The 21,839-nt window shown below is 39.2% G+C and overlaps 1 protein-coding gene across 5 annotated transcripts in view; it reads left to right on the top strand.

Annotated features, from left to right (window-relative positions):
- The first annotated feature begins 5,343 nt into the window (after window positions 1-5,343).
- Window positions 5,344-21,839, top strand: part of LOC149217107 (uncharacterized) — a 243,600-nt gene continuing 227,104 nt past the window's right edge. For 4 of the 5 annotated variants that reach the window (XM_089392948.1, XM_089392949.1, XM_089392946.1 and 1 more), the window contains exon 1: window positions 5,344-5,706. In XM_089392948.1, coding sequence (XP_089249074.1) covers window positions 5,447-5,706 — 260 coding nt within the window. In that variant the 5' untranslated portion in view covers window positions 5,344-5,446. The remainder of the gene's footprint in view (window positions 5,707-21,839) is intronic. The other variant, XM_089392950.1, reaches the window with a different exon arrangement.

The raw sequence follows: 21,839 nt of genomic DNA, 5'->3' as shown, positions 1-21,839 counted from the left end.
ATTTATGTTATAAGCTTTTCTATGTTCATTTAGTATGGGTACCTCTTTCCTTCATGACACTTTGGATTTAAAGGACATCATTCTTGATCGGCCATGGATGGACCCCAAATCAACACTCTTCCTTTGCTTTTGGTTGCTAGAGGATTGACTCAGAGCTCTCTGAGCCAAAATAATATTAACATCGCTCCTACCAGCACAAAAAAATTCCTTGATGTTAACCTCACCAAATCTCAGCAGGAAAAACTGAAGTTGTCTCAGGATCAAGTCATGGCTACACAAAAGGAAGGGAAGTGGGTAGTATTCTAGGATCTCGAAGCCATCATTTGTGATTCAATTCCTCCATGATACTCTCTCCCTTGGAAGAAATTACAGTTTCATTTAGTTGGGGAACAGAGTAAGGGAAGTTGGTCCACCATATCCATTAGTTGCTAATAGTGCATTTTCGTCCTCATCGGGTGCGCTTCACGATGCAATCACATCACGTGAATTCCTTTTTCTAAGAGACACATGCAAGCCCAATGTAGACATCACCCAAGATCCATGGGTATCAATGGATATGGTCTTATCATAAGGAGATAAGATTTGACAACATTAAAGGATCTAGCAGGGTTGCTTGCCTTTACAAGACTCTCCAAATAAGGGTCACTTACTATCATCCAATGAGCATGCCATATTTATGTGGGTTTGGCTCCATCAACACAACGCCTTTATTCCAGATAACTACATTGTAGTTTTCTACTTTTTGCCAGCCTCAACACACTTTGCACTTCACACAAAGTCCAAGGGTGATCCTTTATGAGATCTTTACACATATATCTCTCATTTCTCTAATATAGGTGATGTCATTCTTTTAGGTGATTTGAATGCTTGTACCAGAGACCTCCAGGTTCCCTACACGACAGAGCATAGGATGCACTATACCTCCAGGAGTTGGAACCAGAATCTGTGGGTCTTCATAGGAGTTCACAGGAGAGTAATGGATCCCTCACTGGTTACAATGGACATCTCTTGTTCCTAAGAAAATCTCATGATCTCTTGATCCTGAACCGGTTACCTTGCTTTCTAGGTTATAGTGACTTTACTTGTTTCCCCCATAGTGGGGTGGGAATGTTGTTGACTATGTCTTACCCAACCAAAACCTTCTCCCACATATCCAACACCTCTCAGTCTCTCGTCTCCCCTTGGAAGACCATGCCCTCCTCACCTTCTCCCTTTCCCTCTCTACCTCCTCCTCCTCTCCCCCCACCCTCCAATCCATCTTGCCAATCCCCCATACTACCTTTCTTTTTAATAGAGATTATGTAAACTCCTATAAAACCCACCTCAAGGAATTGATCCGCCCCTCCATTTCCCACTTCAATTCATTGAACATAATCACAACCAACTATGAGATGCCTCTCAATGCCCTCATGGAGGTAGCCATGGACTCCTAACCCACTATACTCGTCAACATGGCCATAAACACCCCTTGGATCCTGTCTAATGAACCGTTGGTTTTAAAATGAATGCAAATCCCTTCATAAACAACTTTGTCTCACCACCAACCATGACCCATCTTCTTACCCCTTCCTCTACAAAAATTATCATCAACTCCTGTGCCATATAAAGAAAACCTTTCTTTCTCGAAGAAGGGAACTTCATGAATCCCTTCGCTACCCCTAAAAGCCTTTCGGCGTGCTCTTTTTCCTAAACACTATGTCATTCTGCCTAACCTCGATCCCCAATCCTTGTTCTCCCACACAACCTCCCTCTATGACATTTTTGGACAACCTATTATCTGCATCCCCTCTCCCCATCCTTATGCCACCTCTTTTTTGAAAGGGGCATTAGGAGAGCAGTCTGAGCTATGAGAACTAATAGAGCAACTAATGAGGAAGGGCTTCAAACCGAATTCCTTAAACATAGAATTCTATCTCTTGAATCCTATATTACAGATTTATTTAACCATGCGGTGTGTTCAGGCTTCCCCTCCTCCTAGACAAGACCATTATTCACCCAATCCACAAATCAGGGAGTAGTTCTAATCTAAACAACCATTGGATTATCATGGTGGGTCATACACTCTCCAAGTTTTATACCATAGTCTTACACTAGTAGCTCTCTAAGGAATTTGAGAGTAATTATCTTAGGGCTCGAGGAAAATCAGGTTTTTGGCCAAACTACCAGACGATTGATCACATCTTCACTTTTCGAGCCATTATTTAGAAGGCTCACCATTGCTATTTGAAGGTCTACAGTTGCTTTGTAGACTTCTAGGAAGCATTTGACGGCTTCAAGGGAGGCCTTGTTCCAAAGGCTTCATGACATTGGCATATTCGAGACCCTCTTGGCAATCATTATGAGATTGTATCAGTCAGTCTTAGCATGACATAAGATGGCAAATGACCTTTCCAATTTCATCCAAAGTACCATTGGAATCAAACAGGGTTGCTCCCTCTCACTGACCCTTTTTAGGATTTATATTGATGAGCTAGAGTCTTTCTTACATGAGCATACCTAGGAGGAAGATGGTTGTCTTCTACACCAAGTGATGATTTTGCTCCCCCTTTTACCAATGACTTCATGTTGTTGGCATCTTCTCCTAAGGGATTACAAAGACAAATCAATGCACTGTCCAAATTTTGTGATCTTCGATGGTTGATGTCAACCTAGGTAAAACTAAGGTTTTGTTCTTCAACACGTCGAAGAAATCTCATACAGACTTACATTTCTACTATCAAGGCATTGAGATTGAGATCACCATCACTTACACCTACTTGGGGGTACAATTCACAACACCTCATTTTGGTATGAAATAGGCACTCTAACCTTGGCTCAGTAAAGGATATGGTTCCCTAGCCCTCATTGAGAGACAATGTTTTCTGAGTAAGTTTCAAGACATATTGTCTAAATTTCACCTCATGGAAACACTTATTAGACCCGTAGTTCTTCATGGCTTCGAAGTCTAGGGACCAAGCTTGTTGTAGATAGATTAGGCAAGTAGCTTGGAGAGAGTCCAGACTCAGCTTCTCAAACGCATCATTCACTGTAAGCACACAATTCCACACCCCATTATTTAGACAGAGTTCGGTGTCCACCCATTTTGCCTTGAGATTATTTTTTGTTTGGTTTATTTCCTTCATAGGGTCTGGTCTTTCAAATACTCAGACAGTGGGAGAAAGAGGTATCCCTATCTTGCTCTTTTCTCATTAGAGGCTCTTGCCTCAAATATTCCCTCATCGGGATGGGCTCGAGGTTGGTACTCCGAGGTTTCTCGACTTAATTAGTCATCGACTATCTCCCTAGAGGGCCTTCCCCCATTCAGTTTCTCCCTTGATGTGTCCAACCATCTCTTGCCAACTTAGAAGGTGTTGAACTAAGCCATTAAAGAGGTATCTATATAGATCGTACATTCAGGTCACTTGGATTCCAAGCTCCAATGAGCTTGGGCTCAAAGATGTCCTTCTATCTATAGCACTTTTTAGTGTTGTAGGATGGCATCATAGTCCACCCACCTTACACACGCTAGCATTGGATGCATTCGCTTAGGATCTAGTTGGGATGATTTTGTGTTGGTTCTCATAGACTCTGAATAGAAACAGATCACCATATAGCATGACAAGATAGGATCTTCCAACTATGTCACCTGTAGGAGTCAGAGACAATCCTACCTCATTTTTAGGTGCCCCCTATACTATGAGATCAGAGGATGTTATCACTGTTTATATTGGAATTCTGGATGCTCCATCTCTACCTTCTTTAGGTACCAAGATCAATAATTATTAGTACTCTTAATCAAGGAGATTATTTTCCATGGATCTCAACACCTACACACCATACCTTGCCCTGGGATGACCAGGACAATCACCTCAAACTTTCACGTGGATTCATCAAACCAAGGCCACAAATGACAAGTAAAGGTTCAAAATACTCCACACAGTTGAAGGGTGAGATATCAAATCTCTTCTTAGCCTTCCCCTTGGGGGAGATCGACAGATACCATTGAGACTAGTTCGACGATGTTGAACCATATATCAATTCATTGGTTCTCAAAGCACCAGAGGGACCAACTCCAAAACAGAGCCAGAGTAGGGCACCCCTTACACATCTTATTACCTCCTAGTCCCATAGGAGCAGTCAGAGACCTATTAAGAGTTTCTTCTTTTCAACCTCAAATTCTAGGAGTATCCCTCGCTCATACATCCCCCTAGGATCATACGATCGGAGGGACCGCTGTCCCTAGGGGACTTCGATGACATGTCAACATATCGGTACCCAGTTCACCTCCATCACCATCAATCATTAGACTCATGAGCCCCAAACATTTGTAGCTCCATTGCCAAACCTTACCATCTCAGTTACTCATTCCTTTAGGAGGCCATTATTATTTGTATCGTGTTGTAGACTATTAAGTATTTTGTATTATATCACAGTCTCTTCTATACGTGTCGTGGCAACACTACCACTAGTTTCTTTCTCTCTATATGTTACTTTTAGCATTTTTTTAGGAGATGCATTTGCACTCCCACATTGTAGTCATACTAATTGTACTCTTCTTCGGTCCCATTGACCTAATTTTATGGTCATCAATTGGACATTAATAAATTTACTTGTTTTATCTCATGATTAGGTGTAAGGGGAGTGTTTGATTTTAATATGATATTATGTTGGCTACATTGGTTATATGACTATACTTAGCCCTTCCTTATAACATGTTAAGATAAGTAGGAATAAGATCGTGTGCCTTGCGTTCTTGCATATTAAGCAATTTTCTTATTTTCATTTCATAATTTAATTAAAGTTTTCTAAAAAATCTCCCAAGGCACTCTAATTTTATAGATTAAATAACTTAAATTTACCATTTTAAAAATATCTATAAAATTTTCAATAAAATTGACCAAGAAAAAATACTTAAAAAAATATTTCATTTATTAATTAGATTACACAATTAAAATATAAATAAAATTACATTTTGATTTAAATTAAAAAAGAATCTTAAAAACTTTTATAAAAGAAATACATTTTACGAATCTAAATAGACAACATGCCTAGCGAATGAAATAACTTTAAAGTTGTCTTTTTATCAAAAGAAAAAATATATAAAAAATAATCATATACAAAGTTGTGTTTTTATCAAAAGAAAAATGATATAAAAAACAATCATATACCGTGCAAGCTTTTCTTAACCAAATTCCATTTAACTTCATATGATAAAAATACAAATTATTATTATTTATTCCAACATATAAAAATATAAATTACTGTTGATACGAAATGTACTTTGTCCCACACGAACTCATTATTGTTTTTGAAGCGATGGAAATGATGTTAAAAGGTGCCACTTTGGTCTTTGAAAAGATTTGGTGTTGCTTTCAAAATATATTTCCGTTTTCTGGGTTGTCCCACTATTTATATGAGGCTGCCAGAAAGACTTCAACCCCTCCCAGTGTGTTGCAGTTGATCGATTATGGCCGGGGACAAACGTCAGAGAAGCAGAAGCAAGAGTGAAAGCAGATCTCCAACTCCGACTCCCACTACTTCCAAGTCGCTTGATCGAGACTCGCCCACTGTTAAAGCCATTCCTTCAGAGAATGCCGCCGAACGAAGACCCGGTAAAAGAAACCAGCTGACGGTAGAAATTTGCAAGGATTATTCCAAAGGCCGCTGCAAACGCTTGCCTTCAGACTGCAAATACGCCCATCCCGCATCCTCCGTCGCAATTGAAGAGTAACTACATATTTTACTCTCTCCACATTTAATATTTTTTCAAACTTTATTTGCTTGTAAACAGAGTTTAAATTCATTAGTAATTAAACATTAGATAAATTGTCTGTGGGAAGCTTTTTTCAAGTTTCTTTGAGAAACGTGGCCCAAAGTCGGGGACTGCACCATATAATATGGTCTTCCTTTGGATTAGGTTCCAGCTCCTGTGGTATCTGTTCTGCCAAATTTGGCTGGACTTGCAGCCGGCCTCGTAGCTTTCTTGACATGCCATTTGTGTGCGGCAGACCATGACCAGAACTTAGAAGGAACCCTGATGGTTGTTTCAATACTTCGTCAACTTAACTGGTGAACTATGGCCCTGTTAATTTGGGAAGCCATTTCCAACAGGTATGGCCCTGTTAATTTGGGTAGCCATTTCCAACAGGTAGATGAATTGAGATAAACTCCAAGGCCTCGCTGGCGTGGGAAGCTATCTCAAACGTGTAGATCAATTGAGATAAGCGCTGAGGCCCGCTGGCGTGGGAAGCCATTTCAAACATCTGGATCAACTAAGAAAGCTCCGATGCCGCTGGCGTGGGAAATCCATTTGGAATAGGTAGATAACTTGATATAAGCTTTCACTCAACAATTGTACTCATTTAGTACCAGTTTGTTGAAAATTTTTGGTTAGGTTAGAATTAACTAATTCTGACCGTCTTAGATTTCACTGTATACCTATTGAGGCACATAAAGCGTCAGAAACTACCCCAGGCTAGAAATTGAACCTTGGACCTGCCCTCGGCCGGTGGGCTGCTCTACCATGAAGCCGCATGCCCCTTTAATGATGGGAACCTTTATTGGTTGGTGTCGATTGCTATTTCTTGCAATTTTTAAACTTCAGGTAATTTAGATTTAGCAGAAACCATAGGAATGACCAACATCCATTGTTCAACCAACATTCCTTGAATATCTTCATATGTTCAAGAGATTAGAGAGGGAGACATCATATTTTATGTGAGTTGGAGGTTGCTCCAAGCATGTAGCCAAATTTTCTCTCCAATATGTGTTATTCTAAGAATAGCATGTGCTCCAGTGAGTTGAGGATTTGGAAGATGGAAAGCAAAACATATTCTTTGTGCCTCCCTTTTGAATGTTGAGATATTTTATGTCATAAATATAATTGTTTTAACAACAGTTTTATATTTCTTTAATTAATTATTCAATGGTTTTAGTGACAAGTATGGATTTTTTTTTAGAAAAATTGCATATGATATAGAAAGGAAATGACACGAACACATAATTTTTCTTTCTTATACCTTGTCCTCTTCCCCAAAATATTTCGATGGAGTGTAGCTCAACTATCAACCACAATAGTTGTCGTAACCTCAAGTGACTCGACCAAATTTGAACTTGTGACCTATGGCCTTTTCATCAATGACATGCCTTGGGTGGATGATTCAGCCAATTGAGCTAATTGTTGGTGTTGGTGTGTTATTTAGGGCAGTCTGAAGTAGGGTTATTAATTCTTCTTCATTATTATGGTGTCCTTTTCATCATCAAGATAAATGCCAAAAAAGAAGATCACAACCATACAAGATGAACACAAGATGTAGGTACTCAGTTAGGGCAAAACCCCTCTTCTAGGGGAAGACCCATAAATTCTTCTTCTCTTCTTTTGAATCAGCTAGGGCAAAACCCCTCTTCTAGGGGAAAACCTAGAAATTCTTCTTCTCTTCTTTAGAATCAAATCAAATGAGACAACTAAGGCCTTTAGACCAAGACAATGACCTCCTCTAATCCATTGAGTCAGCCTCTTCAAACTTTTCTCAACATCAACAAAAACCAAAGACAAAGTCTTCATGATTGAGGTCTCGTCCTTCCTTTATTTCAAATTTTTTTGAACTTGTAGTAGTTTCATCTTGCAATAGCCCTATCTTTGCGTGTGTGACATAAGAACAAGTAAAAACTTGCTTTCTTTTGCTTCATAAGAGTCTCTCCTTTCTTCGCTATTTATCTTCTTGATTTTCCAAATGGAATAGGCTCCTTATACTTCTCCTTTCTCATTAGAAACTTCAGATCGAGATCTTCTAATAAGTTGCAGATTGAATGCCATACTTGGATAGTTGAGTTGCACTATTTATATATATATATATATAGTTGATGTAGCTTCCTTAATGGGGCCGACTTGATGAAGAGCAGGCTGACTTGAAGGACACGAGGTGCTTGAGGCCGACTTGATGGACAAGGGGTTTACATAACAAAATAGTAATTCTTTCTTGACTTATGAAGCCCAATAATGGTCTATTACATCATGACTTTGACTTTGACTCAAGACATAAATCCTAGAGCGCACAATGGGTGCTTTTAACCTAGAAATAAAATAAACAAAGCATGAAAACCATGCTTAAATAATTTTTCTTTTACAATAATTTTTCGTTCTTTTGACAAGTACAATTATGGAGACTGATACTAGTTATGTTTTTCAACACCCACTCTTAACTAGGGAGGTATTCATAATTGTTCAAACGGTACAAGGTTGACCTTAATTTGAAATGTTCCAAGAGGAATACAAAGAAGAATACAACAACATATGCAATGCTTGGGATACCCTCACTGCTAAGGTATCCTCCCAATAGGGACTAAGGTGTCATCTAGGCATTTGCCGCTATAGGTGCCATCAGGCTATAGCCCTGGTATCCATCCAATAGGATACCATCTAGGCCTCCATGCCCTGACACCAACCCTTACAGGGATCTAGGTATCGACACTAAGCCAAAGCTCTAATTGATACCCTCCCTCTGGGATCTAGACATCAACTGAGATCTCAATACTAACCAGGCCACGATGTCCTCTTAAGTACCGTTATCATACAGGTAGTTTTATGGTACTTCATCTCTCCCTCTTAATCAAATCAAATAAAAGAAATTGTCAAAAGAAACATTTGCTAACCTTTCTGGAAGAGATCAACATATCCACCAATCCGAGCATGCTCCTAAAACTAGTTGTGGGGAAGAGATTTCGTCAATGCATCAACTACTTGTTCATTTGTTGACACGTACTGTAGCTTCATGACCCCAACCAATATTCCTCCAATGTATGTGATCTTGTATGCTAGCACAATCTTCAGGGTCTTCAACTTATTCTGATGCTGCTTAGGTCATCACAATATCCAAACATATTTTCACAAAAGTTTTGTTCTTGAACTTCTCTAGCAGCACGAAATGCAACCTCAACACTTTTCAAAATATTCAATTCTTATTCACAACTTCATAAATCATGAACACAACTTTATTAATCACTAATAACCATCTGTAGTGGTTTAACCTGTCTCCGATCTTCATTCTTTCTTCATAGTCTGTCACAACATATCCTCCCTTTAAACTGGGGAGATTTACATCTCCTTTGTTTAGGCTTCTTCACAGGCTCTTTCTTTCACATCATTATATCATTGGAGAACTCCAACCTTTCGGAACATCTTTTCCTTCTATAATTACTTGGCAACAAGGTCATCAACAATGTATACTTCAATGTTACCAAGATTCTTACAACTCTCTCATTCCATCATGCTCAATATCATCATCAAGTCATCAACAAGTATGAGGTAGGTAAGTATCTTTAACATCTTGAAGACTATGTACCTGCAAATCTTCAACAAGTTCAACCAAAGCACAAATATAGAGCATGAAGTCAACTTTATCAATATAGGGTTAGCATGTTGACATAATGGGAGCATAATAAATTAGACTTTAGATATCAAAACCTAAACCTAGTTAGGTTTACAATCATCAAGGGTTACCATTTTCATGTCCTACACTTCACAACAATCTATGCTAGGGTTTTGTTAGAAACCCTAGATTCCACCATCAAAGCTAAACTTTAGACATTAGTAATTATAATGGAAGCATTTTATATCTAGGGTTTCATTAATTATGTCCTAGAACCTTATATCAATTTCTACTAGGGTTTTTGTCGTAAACCCTAGATACAAGCATCAAAACTTCAAGGTTTGGATATTCAACAGTTTTGACCAATTTAGGGTTTCAATCACGCGAAAGCACATACACCTAGGGTTTCATTCCTAGGATTTTTCTATTACAAGGGGAAGTTGAACCACTCACCCTATTATCGCTCATAGCTCTAAGAAGTACCCCAAGCTCCTAGGAACTCCTAGAGCTCAATGTCCAACTCAAGCGGGACCCTCGTGAGAGGGTCCTTCCACGACTCAATGTCTCTCTCGGAAGGCTAAGAATTTGACCTTTCCCAAGGGATTCATGAGAATGTCAAGAATCTGCTCGATAGTCCTGATGTGTTGGAGCCTTATTTCTCCCCGTTGTACCATATCCCGGATAAAGTGGTGCCTGATTTCAATGTGCTTGGAGTGGTCGTGGAACACGGGATTCTCTGAAAGGCAAATCCCACTGTGGTTATTGCAATCGATCACGGTGGTATCCAACACGTGCTCAAATAGCTCAAGAAGAGCTTCCTCAACCATAAAGCTTCACAAGAGGCCATACTAAATGCAATGTATTCGGCCTTGGCGGTGCATAGAGCAATCGATTTTTGCTTCCTGCTCATCCAAGAAATCAAAGTAGACCCCAATGAGAAGAAACATCCAGACGTGCTCTTTTGATCCACCACATTCCTGCCCAGTCAACATCAAAATATCCATGAAGCCTCAAATTCCCGGCAGTGTATCTCAGTCCATAGTTGATTGTGCCATGGAGATATCTCAAGAGATTCTTAGCAACAATCCAATGTATGTGATGATGCTCAACCATAAATTGACTCAAAAGTATTCACAATGAAGCATATGGTCGGACAAGAGTTTACCAAGAACATGAGGGCCCCCACAAGTTGTCGATACTCAGAAGGGTTTGCCAATTCAGGCCCACCAACACTACCACATAGCTTCTTGAAGTTGAGTTCCATCGAAATAGACACAAACTTGCAATCCACCATCCCACATCTCTCTAGCAGCTTTATAATGTATTTTCCTAAAGGAAAATCTTGCTTGGCTTTTACTAGACCTCCAGGTCTAGGAAGTAGTGCATCAGTTCCAAGTCCTTCATCTTCAACTCAGAAGTCAAGTCCCTCTTGCATTGATAAATGAGAGGCTCCACACTAGTCAAAAAGAGATCATCAACATAAAGGACCAAAATGAGAGGCATGTCCTTTTCAACCTTGAAGTATAGGTTTGGATCAACATAGCTCCTCGTAAATCCCAACTTCATAAGATAATTGTCAATCCTTTCATACCAAGCCCTAGGGGCTTGCTTCAACCCATAGAGGGCTTTCTTCAACCTACATACATGTGTTCTTCTATCTTGTACTTCGAACCCCTGAGGTTGTTCCAAGTAGACTTCCTCCTTAAGTGAGCCATGCAAGAAAACAATCTTGTTGTCCATTTGATGTAGGCTTCATCCTTGATTGGCAGCGAGAGCAATAATAGATTAGATAGTGGTATATTGGGCAACCGGTGCAAATATCTCGTCATAACCCACTCTTTCCTTTTGACAGAAGCCTTGAGCAACGAACCTGGCCTTATATTTTTCAACACTTCCATTAGCTCCATGTTTAATTTTGTAAAGCCGTTTAGAAGTGACCACATACTTGTCCTTGGGTCTAGGCACCACATCCTAGACATCATTCTTCATGATTGACTCATACTCCTCATTCATCACATCTTTCCAAACTTGGTGTTTTACAGTTTCCCTGAATGTGCATGGTTCAACTTGAACAATAGTACTGATAGCAGCCAAATAACCTTGATACTTGCTCGACTTCCTACTTTCTTGAAATGTCCCTCTTAGACCAATATGTCTTTCAACATCTTCGAGAGTACCTTTGAGCCATAGTGGATGTTTCCTTGAGGTAGAGGTATCACTAGGAGGTGGATCGATAGGATCTATCGTGCCTTCAACACTGGCTATAGGCTCATATGTCGGAGGTTCATCCTTTTTCTTGGCAGCATCATCATCGTCCTTCCTTGGGATAGGGAGATCTCTGGCTTTCCCAAGGGCAGTGTCTTCATCAAAGGTGACATAAGGATTTACTTGCACATCTCTTTGACTAGGCACATAGATTCTATATGCCTTTGAATTTTTCTTTTAGCCGAAAAATATTCATTTCTTCCTAGAAGCTTCCAACTTATTCCTTTTCTCTTTAGGCACGAAAATACACGGGACACCCAAATATTCTAAAATGAGAAACATCAGGTTTCTTACTAGTGAAGACTTCCTAAGGTGTCTTGAAATCCAAGGCTTGATGCAGGCTCCTATTTTGAACATATACGATAGTGTTGGCAGCTTCTCTCCATAAGAACTTTGGTAAGCCTTGATCATGGAGCATGGCACAGGTGGCTTCCATGATTGTTCGATTCTTCCTTTCAACAACGCCATTCTGCTCAGGAGTGTATGGAACAATTGTCTCCCTCTTAATGCCAGCCTCTTTGCAAAAGTCATTGAATTCATTTGATTCATATTTGGTTCCATTGTCGGTCCTCAATATCTTGATCTTCTTCCTTGTTTGATTTTCCACCAATGCTTTGAAAGAACAAAACCATTTGAACACTTCATCTTTCCTTTTCAAGAAATAGATCCATGTTTTGCAAGAGTAGTCATCCACAAAGATTGCTTAATATGAGTATCCTCCTAATGATGTTATGGGCAACATACCAGACAGGTCAGAATGGACCAATTGAAGAACATCGGTAGTCTTGCTTTCACTAGAAGGGAATGGTCCCTTTGTATGTTTTCTAATTGCACAACCCTGACAAACTCCTTCATGGTTCATATTGAACTTGGGCATACTTATGACCATCTTCCTTTCCATCAACGAATGCTACCTTGAAGCCTTTATATTCCATCGCAAAAATAGACACCAGGTTCTTCTTCAAATCGGGTACATACAATACTTCTTGAAGATGAATTGTTTGACCTTGATTCAAGTGAAGAGTGATAGTACCTATCCCTTTCAACCAAATTTGAGAGGCCTCCTTGTACCTAGTGAAGTGCCTTGAGGCCCCTATCAATCAATCAATGATCCAACATATTCGGAGGAGAGGCAGTAGATAGAGTGGAAATAAGATAAAACTCATCTTGTTTTTCTACAACATTACTTTCATCATACTTGGCATTTCTTGTCCTCTTGGGAGGTCGACCATTTCCATTTCGAGCAGCAGGAGCATTCCTCTTTCCTTTGTTGTTGAACTTGTTGTTCCTTTGATTGTCATTGCCTTTGAAATTGTTGTGGTTGTTATTGTTGTCATCCCTTGGAGAATTCTTCTTGTGAGGACACTCTCTGGCATAGTGGCTGAACTTGTTGCAATTGTAGCACCTTCCTTTTCTTCCTTCTTTGAATCCCTTCTTGAATCCTTGACCCTGTCTCCTTGGACCAACATTATTCTTCCTCTTTGCATGAGCGGAGAAGGCAGTAGGTTCATTTCCATTGGAGGGCTTATCTCTCTCCATCATCCTTGTCTCCTCTTGAGTGCATCTAGCCAATAATTCATCAAAACTAGGTATCCTGTCATTGTTGAGAATAGTGGTGACAAATACATCCCAAGGTCTTGAAAGACCTCCAAGTGCAATGAGAGTGAGCTCCCTATTAGCAATAACTTCTCCAATAGATAGTAGGTCATTCTTGATTTGAGTTATTCTCATGAAGTAAGATTGGACAGACTTCACTTTATCCATCTTGATGTCCTTCAACTTGTTTTTGAGACAGAGGATTTGGTTTGCATTGTTCACTTTGAACATCTCGACCAGTTTATCATACATCTCCTTAAATGTTCCTAAATCAGAAATCTAGGTAACCAAATGTTTTTAAATGGATTCAATGATAATTTTCTTAGCTTTGACCTCAACTTTCTTATACTTTGTCTTAGCAGCAACTAATGCATTTGAAGGAGGTTCCACCACTTTTCCTCGCACATAGTCCATTGCATCATGCTCAACCACATGCATGTACACTTTCTCTGTGCGGTTGGAAACTAGGATTTTATTTTTACAGTTGACCATAGTTGATGACAGGTGACTGCAGGCTGCTGAATCATGATATTCATCACCATTTTTGTTGGGTTCATCTATGAGATATTGTTTGGATAATTTTTGCAAATAGCCTTGTGGATAAAGAATTGGATTATTGTACTCTCTCTTTGTTGAAACATTCAATGACAATCTAATCAGAAGAAGAATTTGCAAGGGTTTTCCCCCTTGTGGGGTTTTGCCCTGGTCCCCAACCAATCTTAAGAAAAATTAACATGGTATCAAAGCTGGGTTGAAGAAAAACAATTGAGATCACCCCTGTTAAGACAACATTGATGAAAGCAAGAGAAGATGGAGGAGACTTAAAAGAATACTAGGGTTTGAAGGAAACCCTAGGCAATTTGGTTATTAGGGTTTGATGGATATCATGAGGTTAGGGTTTGGAAGAAACCCTGGAATATGATAAAGGTTTGAGTTTTGCAGTGTTGAACCCCTAGCATGATCAATAAGGAGTTGTTCTAGCCACGATCACATGCTCAGTATAACCCCTAGTTGGGCTATTCTCAATTAGGCCTAGTTGTTGATGAAGACGATTGGATATATTGAAGACAACATTATGGATAATGGACAGTAATGACTCTTGAAGGCTGGTTCAAGAGGGAGTTGATCACCTCTTGTTAAAGATAAGTACCTTTTAGATTTATGTTAATTCTTTGTGATACTATTCTTGTTTAGATTATTGCTTATTGCTTCCTGCATGTTTGAGTATGTGAATACTTCTAGATGAGATGTGATAAGTAGATCTTTCTTGAGTATCATCTAAGTTGCAGGAAAAGAAAGCTAGTGCAGGTAGAAAAGCACTCGATGAAAAGGTTTCAAAGTGGCATCTGGAAATTACAATATACAAGTGCTACAACTGCCAATGACAAATAGGTTGCAAAGGTATCTGAATGTTACAAGGTATGTATAGTACATTGTTTCAGTGTTATGATTTAGCTACATGATTGGAAGGAAATCTAAGCCTTAAGGTATGATAGGAATATCACCTTAAAAAATGTCTTATGCATGCATATGAAAGTAAAGTACATGTGATATATTGGTGCACTTGATATTTGGCAAGTATCTTACATTTTAGACATGATGAATTTCCTAGATGCATTGATTTTGATATTATTGTTAATGCTTGTGATAAGCATTGTAACCTTGATGATAAAAGTGTAACAATAAGATTGATGCTCAAGATCTTCTTGTTGACCTTGGTTAGGTTTTGATAAGCTTAGTAAATTTGACAATGTGACAAAAATGGATGACTTGACTTAATAATGGCTGAAGATACACTTGTCAGTTGCCCTAATTATATGGCACTAATTTTTGATGGCATGTTCATATGTGACAATGAAGCAGTTGATGGTGATTTGTTATGACTATGATGAATATATGTTTTAGACCCTGATATAGTTTGAGTCCGTGACCTGACAGTGTCGCTGATGCATGACAATATTATGATAGATAGGTTGATGTTTTGAATAATTAGATATCATTTTTGGGATTCAACTGCGTTAAGTAAGTCATTAACGTATGACCATTTCCATGAGAGGTAGTCGTAACTGACTAATTTCTCATGATTTTTGAATAGTTCACTTAGCACTCATTGCATCGGGTGATGCTCACAGGGGTGAAGAAGTGGGATTGAAACTAGTGAAATGTGGAGAACGAATCACATAGCATCAATCATCACTTCCGGGGCTTGCACCCGGTAACCAGGACTTCCCAGGAGGTCACCCATCCCAGAATTCCTCTGGCTCAAGCGCGCTTAACTGTGGAGTTTTTCCACAATCAAGCCCACTTAGCTTGCTACCCCATTTGCAAAACCTTAGCAAGTATTGTGCCTCATGAACCATTCAAGTAGAGATCCCTTGACTCTTTTTGAATTTAAGTATGGGGGATTTACGCAGTGCATTATTAGATATGATGACTGAAGTGGCTTCCCATTCAAGGGAGAAACTCTTCACGAGATTTTAACACCTATTATTATTTGAAAAGAAGACACTTGATTGTTGAAGGAAGAATTACGGTCATAAATAGACATCTGATGTTGTGGAAAATGTTTTGGCAAGTTCTGAACTGAGCAAAGAAGGTTTCTCCTCGTCCAAGTCGCAGCCACTGGGAGAAAGGCTTAAGGGTGCGGTTATAGGCCTCCTGACCGCACAGAAGGCCTATGGGTGCGACTGAGCCTATAGGATACAAAAACCAAAACCTTATGCACAAAATCAAGAGCGCACTAGGAGTATGACAAACCTACAAACATGGAACAAATGATAGAAAGTTCTATGAGCATGGAAGTTTTAGGAACAATGAGATCTACATAATGTTTGACTTATTATAGAGAATGTGAATGTCTTGACTAATCTTGTGTTTGCAGGGGACTGGAATATGCATATCAATATGTTATTTGTCTTGATTTGATCATTGGAGCTAGTATATGACAATATTTGATAACAATTGCAAGGGTTTGACAAGATTTGGCTTATTGGCTTGACAATTCATAGATATATTTTAGCTTATGGATTGATTGAATTCACAGTGATAACAAGTTAGGGTTTTGATCAGATTTGGTACTTGACAATGGTGATTTGCCTTAATGAGGCATGAAAGTATAGGCATAATGACTCTCATTGTTTAATATTGGTATTCAATATTGATTGGCATTGGCGCATTGGTTGAAGTGTAAACAATTGTGATTCAGCAGTAATCTCACAATGAATGGATGGAACTTATATGACTTATCCTTGGTGTATGCATTTACATCTAGGGATAGAAATGATTCATGAGGATGGTTTGATATTGCTTGGTAAATGATAGTTGTTGACATGACAATAGATAAGGTTGTAACCTGGTATTTTGGTGTGAGCTCTACCTAGCACCTGGTCTGAAGAGTTTGATGGTGTATGCATTTACATCTAGGGATAGAAATGATTCATGAGGATGGTTTGATATTGCTTGGTAAATGATAGTTTGATATTGCTTGGTAAATGATAGCTGTTGACATGACAATAGATAAGGTTGTAACCTAGTATTTTGGTGTGAGCTCTACCTGGCACCTGGTTTGAAGAGTTTGATAATGATATTAGTAGGAACTTTTATGGCTTATATTTGACATTTAAGGCTTAATAAGCAACTTGGTTAATTTGATTGCATAATATTGATTTGTTTGAGGCTGAGTATATTGGTTTGGTCAGTACTATGTTTGCAAAAAGCATTTGAGCAAGTTTCCCAAGCTTGGTATGTTTGCATTGACAGTTACTTGGTAAAGCCTGGAAGATGCACCGATCTAAACTTCTTTTTCAAAGTGGTCCAAGGTATGCCTTTGATTTTGGTTTTGTATGCTGACGATCTATTCTTGATAGGTCATGAGCCTTTGATGATCAAAGTAACAGGGAGTTGGCCTCTAAAGTTTGAGTTGAAGAATCTTGGCATGATGAATTACTTTCTGAAGTTTGGAAAAGAAAAAATATATCATGAAGCTATTGGAGGGATTTTGGAAAGTGGAAATGCAAATCCTTGGACACCACGATGAAATTGAATTTCAAGAAGTTAGGCAAAGATATTGCTGAACTTGACTTGGCAATCGACAGGTGATTGAGACATTGATGTTCCTTGTAACACCCATCTACATATATGTTTTGCAGAGAACAACTTGATTCAATTCATGATTGAGCCGCTTCATACACATCGGGTTGCCGCCAAGCACATTTTTGAGATATTCGCATGGGACGATCAATCTTGGTTTGAGATATACTTCCAGAGTTGTATGATTGCATGGATACACTAATGTTGACTGGGATGGAAAGCATTATTGACAGGAACAATACATTTGGGTGTTGTTTTATCTTGGGATTTGCCATGATATATTGGATGAGATAGAAGTCCGTTGCTTTAAGCACGACCGAGCCTAAGTACATTGTTGCTAGCATGGCTAGATGTGGGACAGTTTGGTTGAGAAAGCTCTTTAAAGAGTTGTTTGAGGAAATTCTGAACATGATTGTGATAAGGAAATTTTGAACGCAACTGTGATACATTGTAGAGTGGGATCCGATTGGCAGAAAATCCCATATATTGCTGGGACTGAGATATCTTCATGTATTGAGACAATGCTTAGGTTTGTGCGCTGTATGAGACAAGCTTAGGTTTGTGCCTGCTACCTTCGTGAGAAGGAGAAAAGATGAATAAGGTATCTTTTTATGACACACGTATTTGTTCTAACATAATCTTTGATTTGGTGTCCCACATGAACAAAGAAACTGAGAATTGCTGCTCTTGGTATTGTATGAGGCAGTGAGCTGTTTAGTCCGGTATCGGATATGAGCACTTTGATATGTTTCTGATCTTCTGAGAGAGCAACATGGATTGATGAATGTGACCCTCTTGGGAAAGGGTTTGGGCTGATTGAGAATACTGAGCATAACTCTTCCACCTTGGTTGAGCTCCCCAAGGAGGGAATGGAGCGTTGAGGGCTCCTAGGGTTGAGGGAACTCTGGCAATAGGGTGTGTGATCCCTACTCTTACAATAGGTCAGGTATATCCCCTATTGTCACCCAGAGGGTGTGTGTGATCCTTATCCATTTTGACAAGTCGGGTATCTCCCCCTATCTTGGTCTATGCAAAGTATACCCACAAGTTATGTTTGTTGGGATTGTCCCTTCCCGTTTGGCCAATAGGTTGAGGAGACTTGGGGGTGTGTGATCCTTACCTTTGGTAAGTTGGGTATGTCACCCAAGCTCGAATTATGATGCAGGTGTTCTACCACATGACTCTTAAGGGTCATTGTTGGGAAGATCGACAGACAATAGGATGGATGTGATCCTTACCTCTTATATAGCAAGTGGTATCTTGCCCATTGATTCCATAATGGGATGGTTGTGATCCTTGCTTGGTAAGTTGTATGTTGCCTATTGCTCGATGAGATGACATGAGGTGAGAGTGTCCCATAGGACCTTCCTCATTAGCAGTGGATTTCGAGTTGAGCTGGGTTCCTTGTGTTAATTTGGTAGCTCAGTGACAAATTCCAACCATTGCATTAAATTCCTCTTTTCGAAAGGACCAAAATTGACTTTTGAAGCACTTAATTTGGATAGGGGAAAGTGGACTTTTGAGGTCAAGCCCACAAGTACAAAATTGTCAAGGTCGGCCTTGGGTCAAATGGCACCTCTCATGGACAAGATGGCACCCCTCAAGTTGCATATAAATACAAGTGACCTCAACTTCATTTGGCACCTCTTTAGCTTAACACATCTATTCTCTCTCCTCATTTGATTTGTTCGTACAACTCAAAATTGTAGGGAATCTCTCACACGTGTGAAGGGACAAGTGTCTATTTCAGATTGGCTGAATTTCAGACCGTTGTAGTGCGTTGACCAACGTTGACTTGGGTGTGTTTGGCATGTTTTCACTGCATTTTTGGGTGGAATATCTTTGTTTCTATAGGTCGCATTGGAGGGCACACAGATCAGGAAATTTGGGCAGTTTGACTGGCATTGACTTCAGGACTGACTGCAGGTTTGACAGCAAAAACAAGTGCAGACTTTGACCAACATTCTAGGCCGCATTTATTGCTGCCTTGACTGAGCTCTTTTGGAGAGTTGACTGTTGACTTTGTGGACTGGTTAGGGCTGACTTTGCTGCTGTTGACTTGGACAGATTTGCAGTTGCTCAAGAGTTGACTTTTGTTGACTCTCTCTCTTGTCTCTCTTGTGGATAATAGCTTGGCATATTGATTTGACTAGATATTGGATATTGGCTAATCAAAGCTTGACTTTGACTCTTGGATGATGTACTCTCTCTGCTGAACATTTGAAGACAATCTAATAGAAGAAAAATTGCAAATGGTTTCACCCTTGTGGGGTTTTTCCTTGGTCATTGACCAAATATTGTGTCTCTTGTCTCTTGGCTGTCTTTCATTATGCATTTGTATAATTGTTCTATCTACTGTTTGTCTACTGTCATTGGTTAATTGAAGAAGTGAAATTGTTAAATTGGATGCTATTGGATATTGTTGAAGTAACAGTTGCAAGCATAAAACAATTGATGAAAAATTAACATGGTATCAGAGCTGAGGTGAAGACAAGCCCAGGAGACATAGAGCAAGAGCATCCATCTTTTAAGCAACTGATTGAAATGGGAAAATCTTTTGGTAAAAATGTCCACTTCTTATTTCAAGGACAATGAAAAGCTAGTTGACTCATATGGCTTTGCAGCATGGAAGACGAGGATCAATGTCACGTTAGATGAATATGATGTCTTGGAGTACGTGGAGGGAAAAAATTCACCACCACCAGAAAATGCTCCTCAAGCTTTCAAATCCAAGTATAAGAAAGGTGAGATTAAAGCTAAGAAGATTATTATTGATTCTTTAAGAGATCATCTACTTGTTTATATTTCATCCTTGAAGACTTGCAAAGAAATGTATGATAAGATTGTTGGTGTTAAAAAATTATAAAGGCAGAAAGTTTTTCTTATGTTGATAATTACTTGTGTTATTCTTGTATTCTTATTATCTTCTTTATGTTCTTCTTTTATTTTCTTTCATCAAGCAATCATCAAATCAAAAACATGAAGATTAATGACACCATATGTAGGCACTCAGCAGGGGCTAAAACCCCTCTCTAAGGGAAAAGCTAGTCAAACTCTTCCACTAATCAAATTGAGATAGACCAAGACCTTAGACCTGACCAAAAGACCTTCTCCTCCACCAAGTCAGCATTCCAATACGAATAAACAAATTTCAGTAGTCTCTTCTAGTCCAACTACAACCGAACAATAATCTAGAATTTCAGCCCAACTATTCCAGAATTTTGGCCCAACTACTCCAGAATTTCAGCCCAGCTACAGTACTGCAATTTTAGCCCTTCCAGTGACCCAACAACTTTGCACGTGTGAGACAAAGAGAGAGAAAATTTGACTTCTTATGCTTGACAAATACTTCCTTCTCCTTCGCCATGGTTTCCTTCCTCTTCCTTGAATTTCACACCCTTTTTTGCCTTCAACAATTCCAGATCGAACTTGTTGTGGATGTGCTCCAAATGTGGTTGAGTTGCTGCCTTTATATAGTGAATCTATGAGGTCGAATTCCCTTGATGAGGCCGGCTTGGTGGAGGATACCTAAAAGACCTATTTTACATTAAAATAAATTTCTTTCTTGATAGATGAAGCCCAAGAAGGGTGTTTTACATGTTGACACGAACTAGGACTCTTGACATAAACCCTAGAAGCCTACAATGGAGGTGTTGACCTAAAAAGCTTGACCCGAGCATGAAACCCATGCTTTAATAAGTCAATTTCGTGTATAATAAAATTTCCTTTTCTTTCTTTTTACAAATACATTACATCATGACTCAAACACAATTATGAAGACCGACACTAGTTACATTTTTCAATAGTTGGCATGTATAAGGTAAACAATTTGAGCCACATAATGGAATTGAAAAATAATCTCAAGGAGTCTAAGTTGCACAAGGGAGAAACTATGCAATCATTCTTCATAAGAATCACTAAGATCAGGGACCAACTTCAGCCTGCTCATGAAATTATACCTAACAGGGAATTGGTGATGACTGGCCTTAGTGGCCTTCCTTCATCATGGGACATGTTCATTACTTCTATCAACAATAGGGAAAGGATCCCTTCTTTTGATGAGCTACTTGCTCTATGCAATCAAGAGGAAAGATTAATGATATCTAGAGGGAGAATTCAAAGGCCAAATGAAGGAGAGCCCACTACCTTCGTTGCTCAAGGGAAGAAGAAGAATGTGAAGAAAGGAAAGGGAAAGCCATCTAAATCAAGAAGACCTCCTCAAACCAATCGAGATTCCAAGGATTCAAGAATGTGAGATAGAGATGTTGAATGCTACAATTGTCATGGAAAGGGTCACTATGCTTGAGATTGTCTTGAAAAGAGAGATGCTCCAAGAAGAAACTCTTCAAGGTCCTACAACAATAAGCATGGCTTCAACAACAACGGGTCATATGAAAGGAGAGATGGAAGAAGGAATAATACAAGAAGAAGAGACTCTCCTGATGATCGTGAAGATAACTATCGTCCACCAAAGAGGTCAAGAAATTCCAGGTATGAAAGTAATGCTACTAATCAATCTGAATATATTCTTATTTCTGCATT

The sequence above is a fragment of the Pinus tabuliformis genome, chromosome 1_1 (genome assembly GCF_031772625.1).
Source record: "Pinus tabuliformis cultivar Carrire ecotype Pingquan chromosome 1_1, CPIR1, whole genome shotgun sequence".
Lineage (NCBI taxonomy): Eukaryota > Viridiplantae > Streptophyta > Pinopsida > Pinales > Pinaceae > Pinus > Pinus tabuliformis.
Note: the sequence above shows the minus strand (reverse complement) of the source record. Positions and strands in the feature narration are given on the sequence as shown.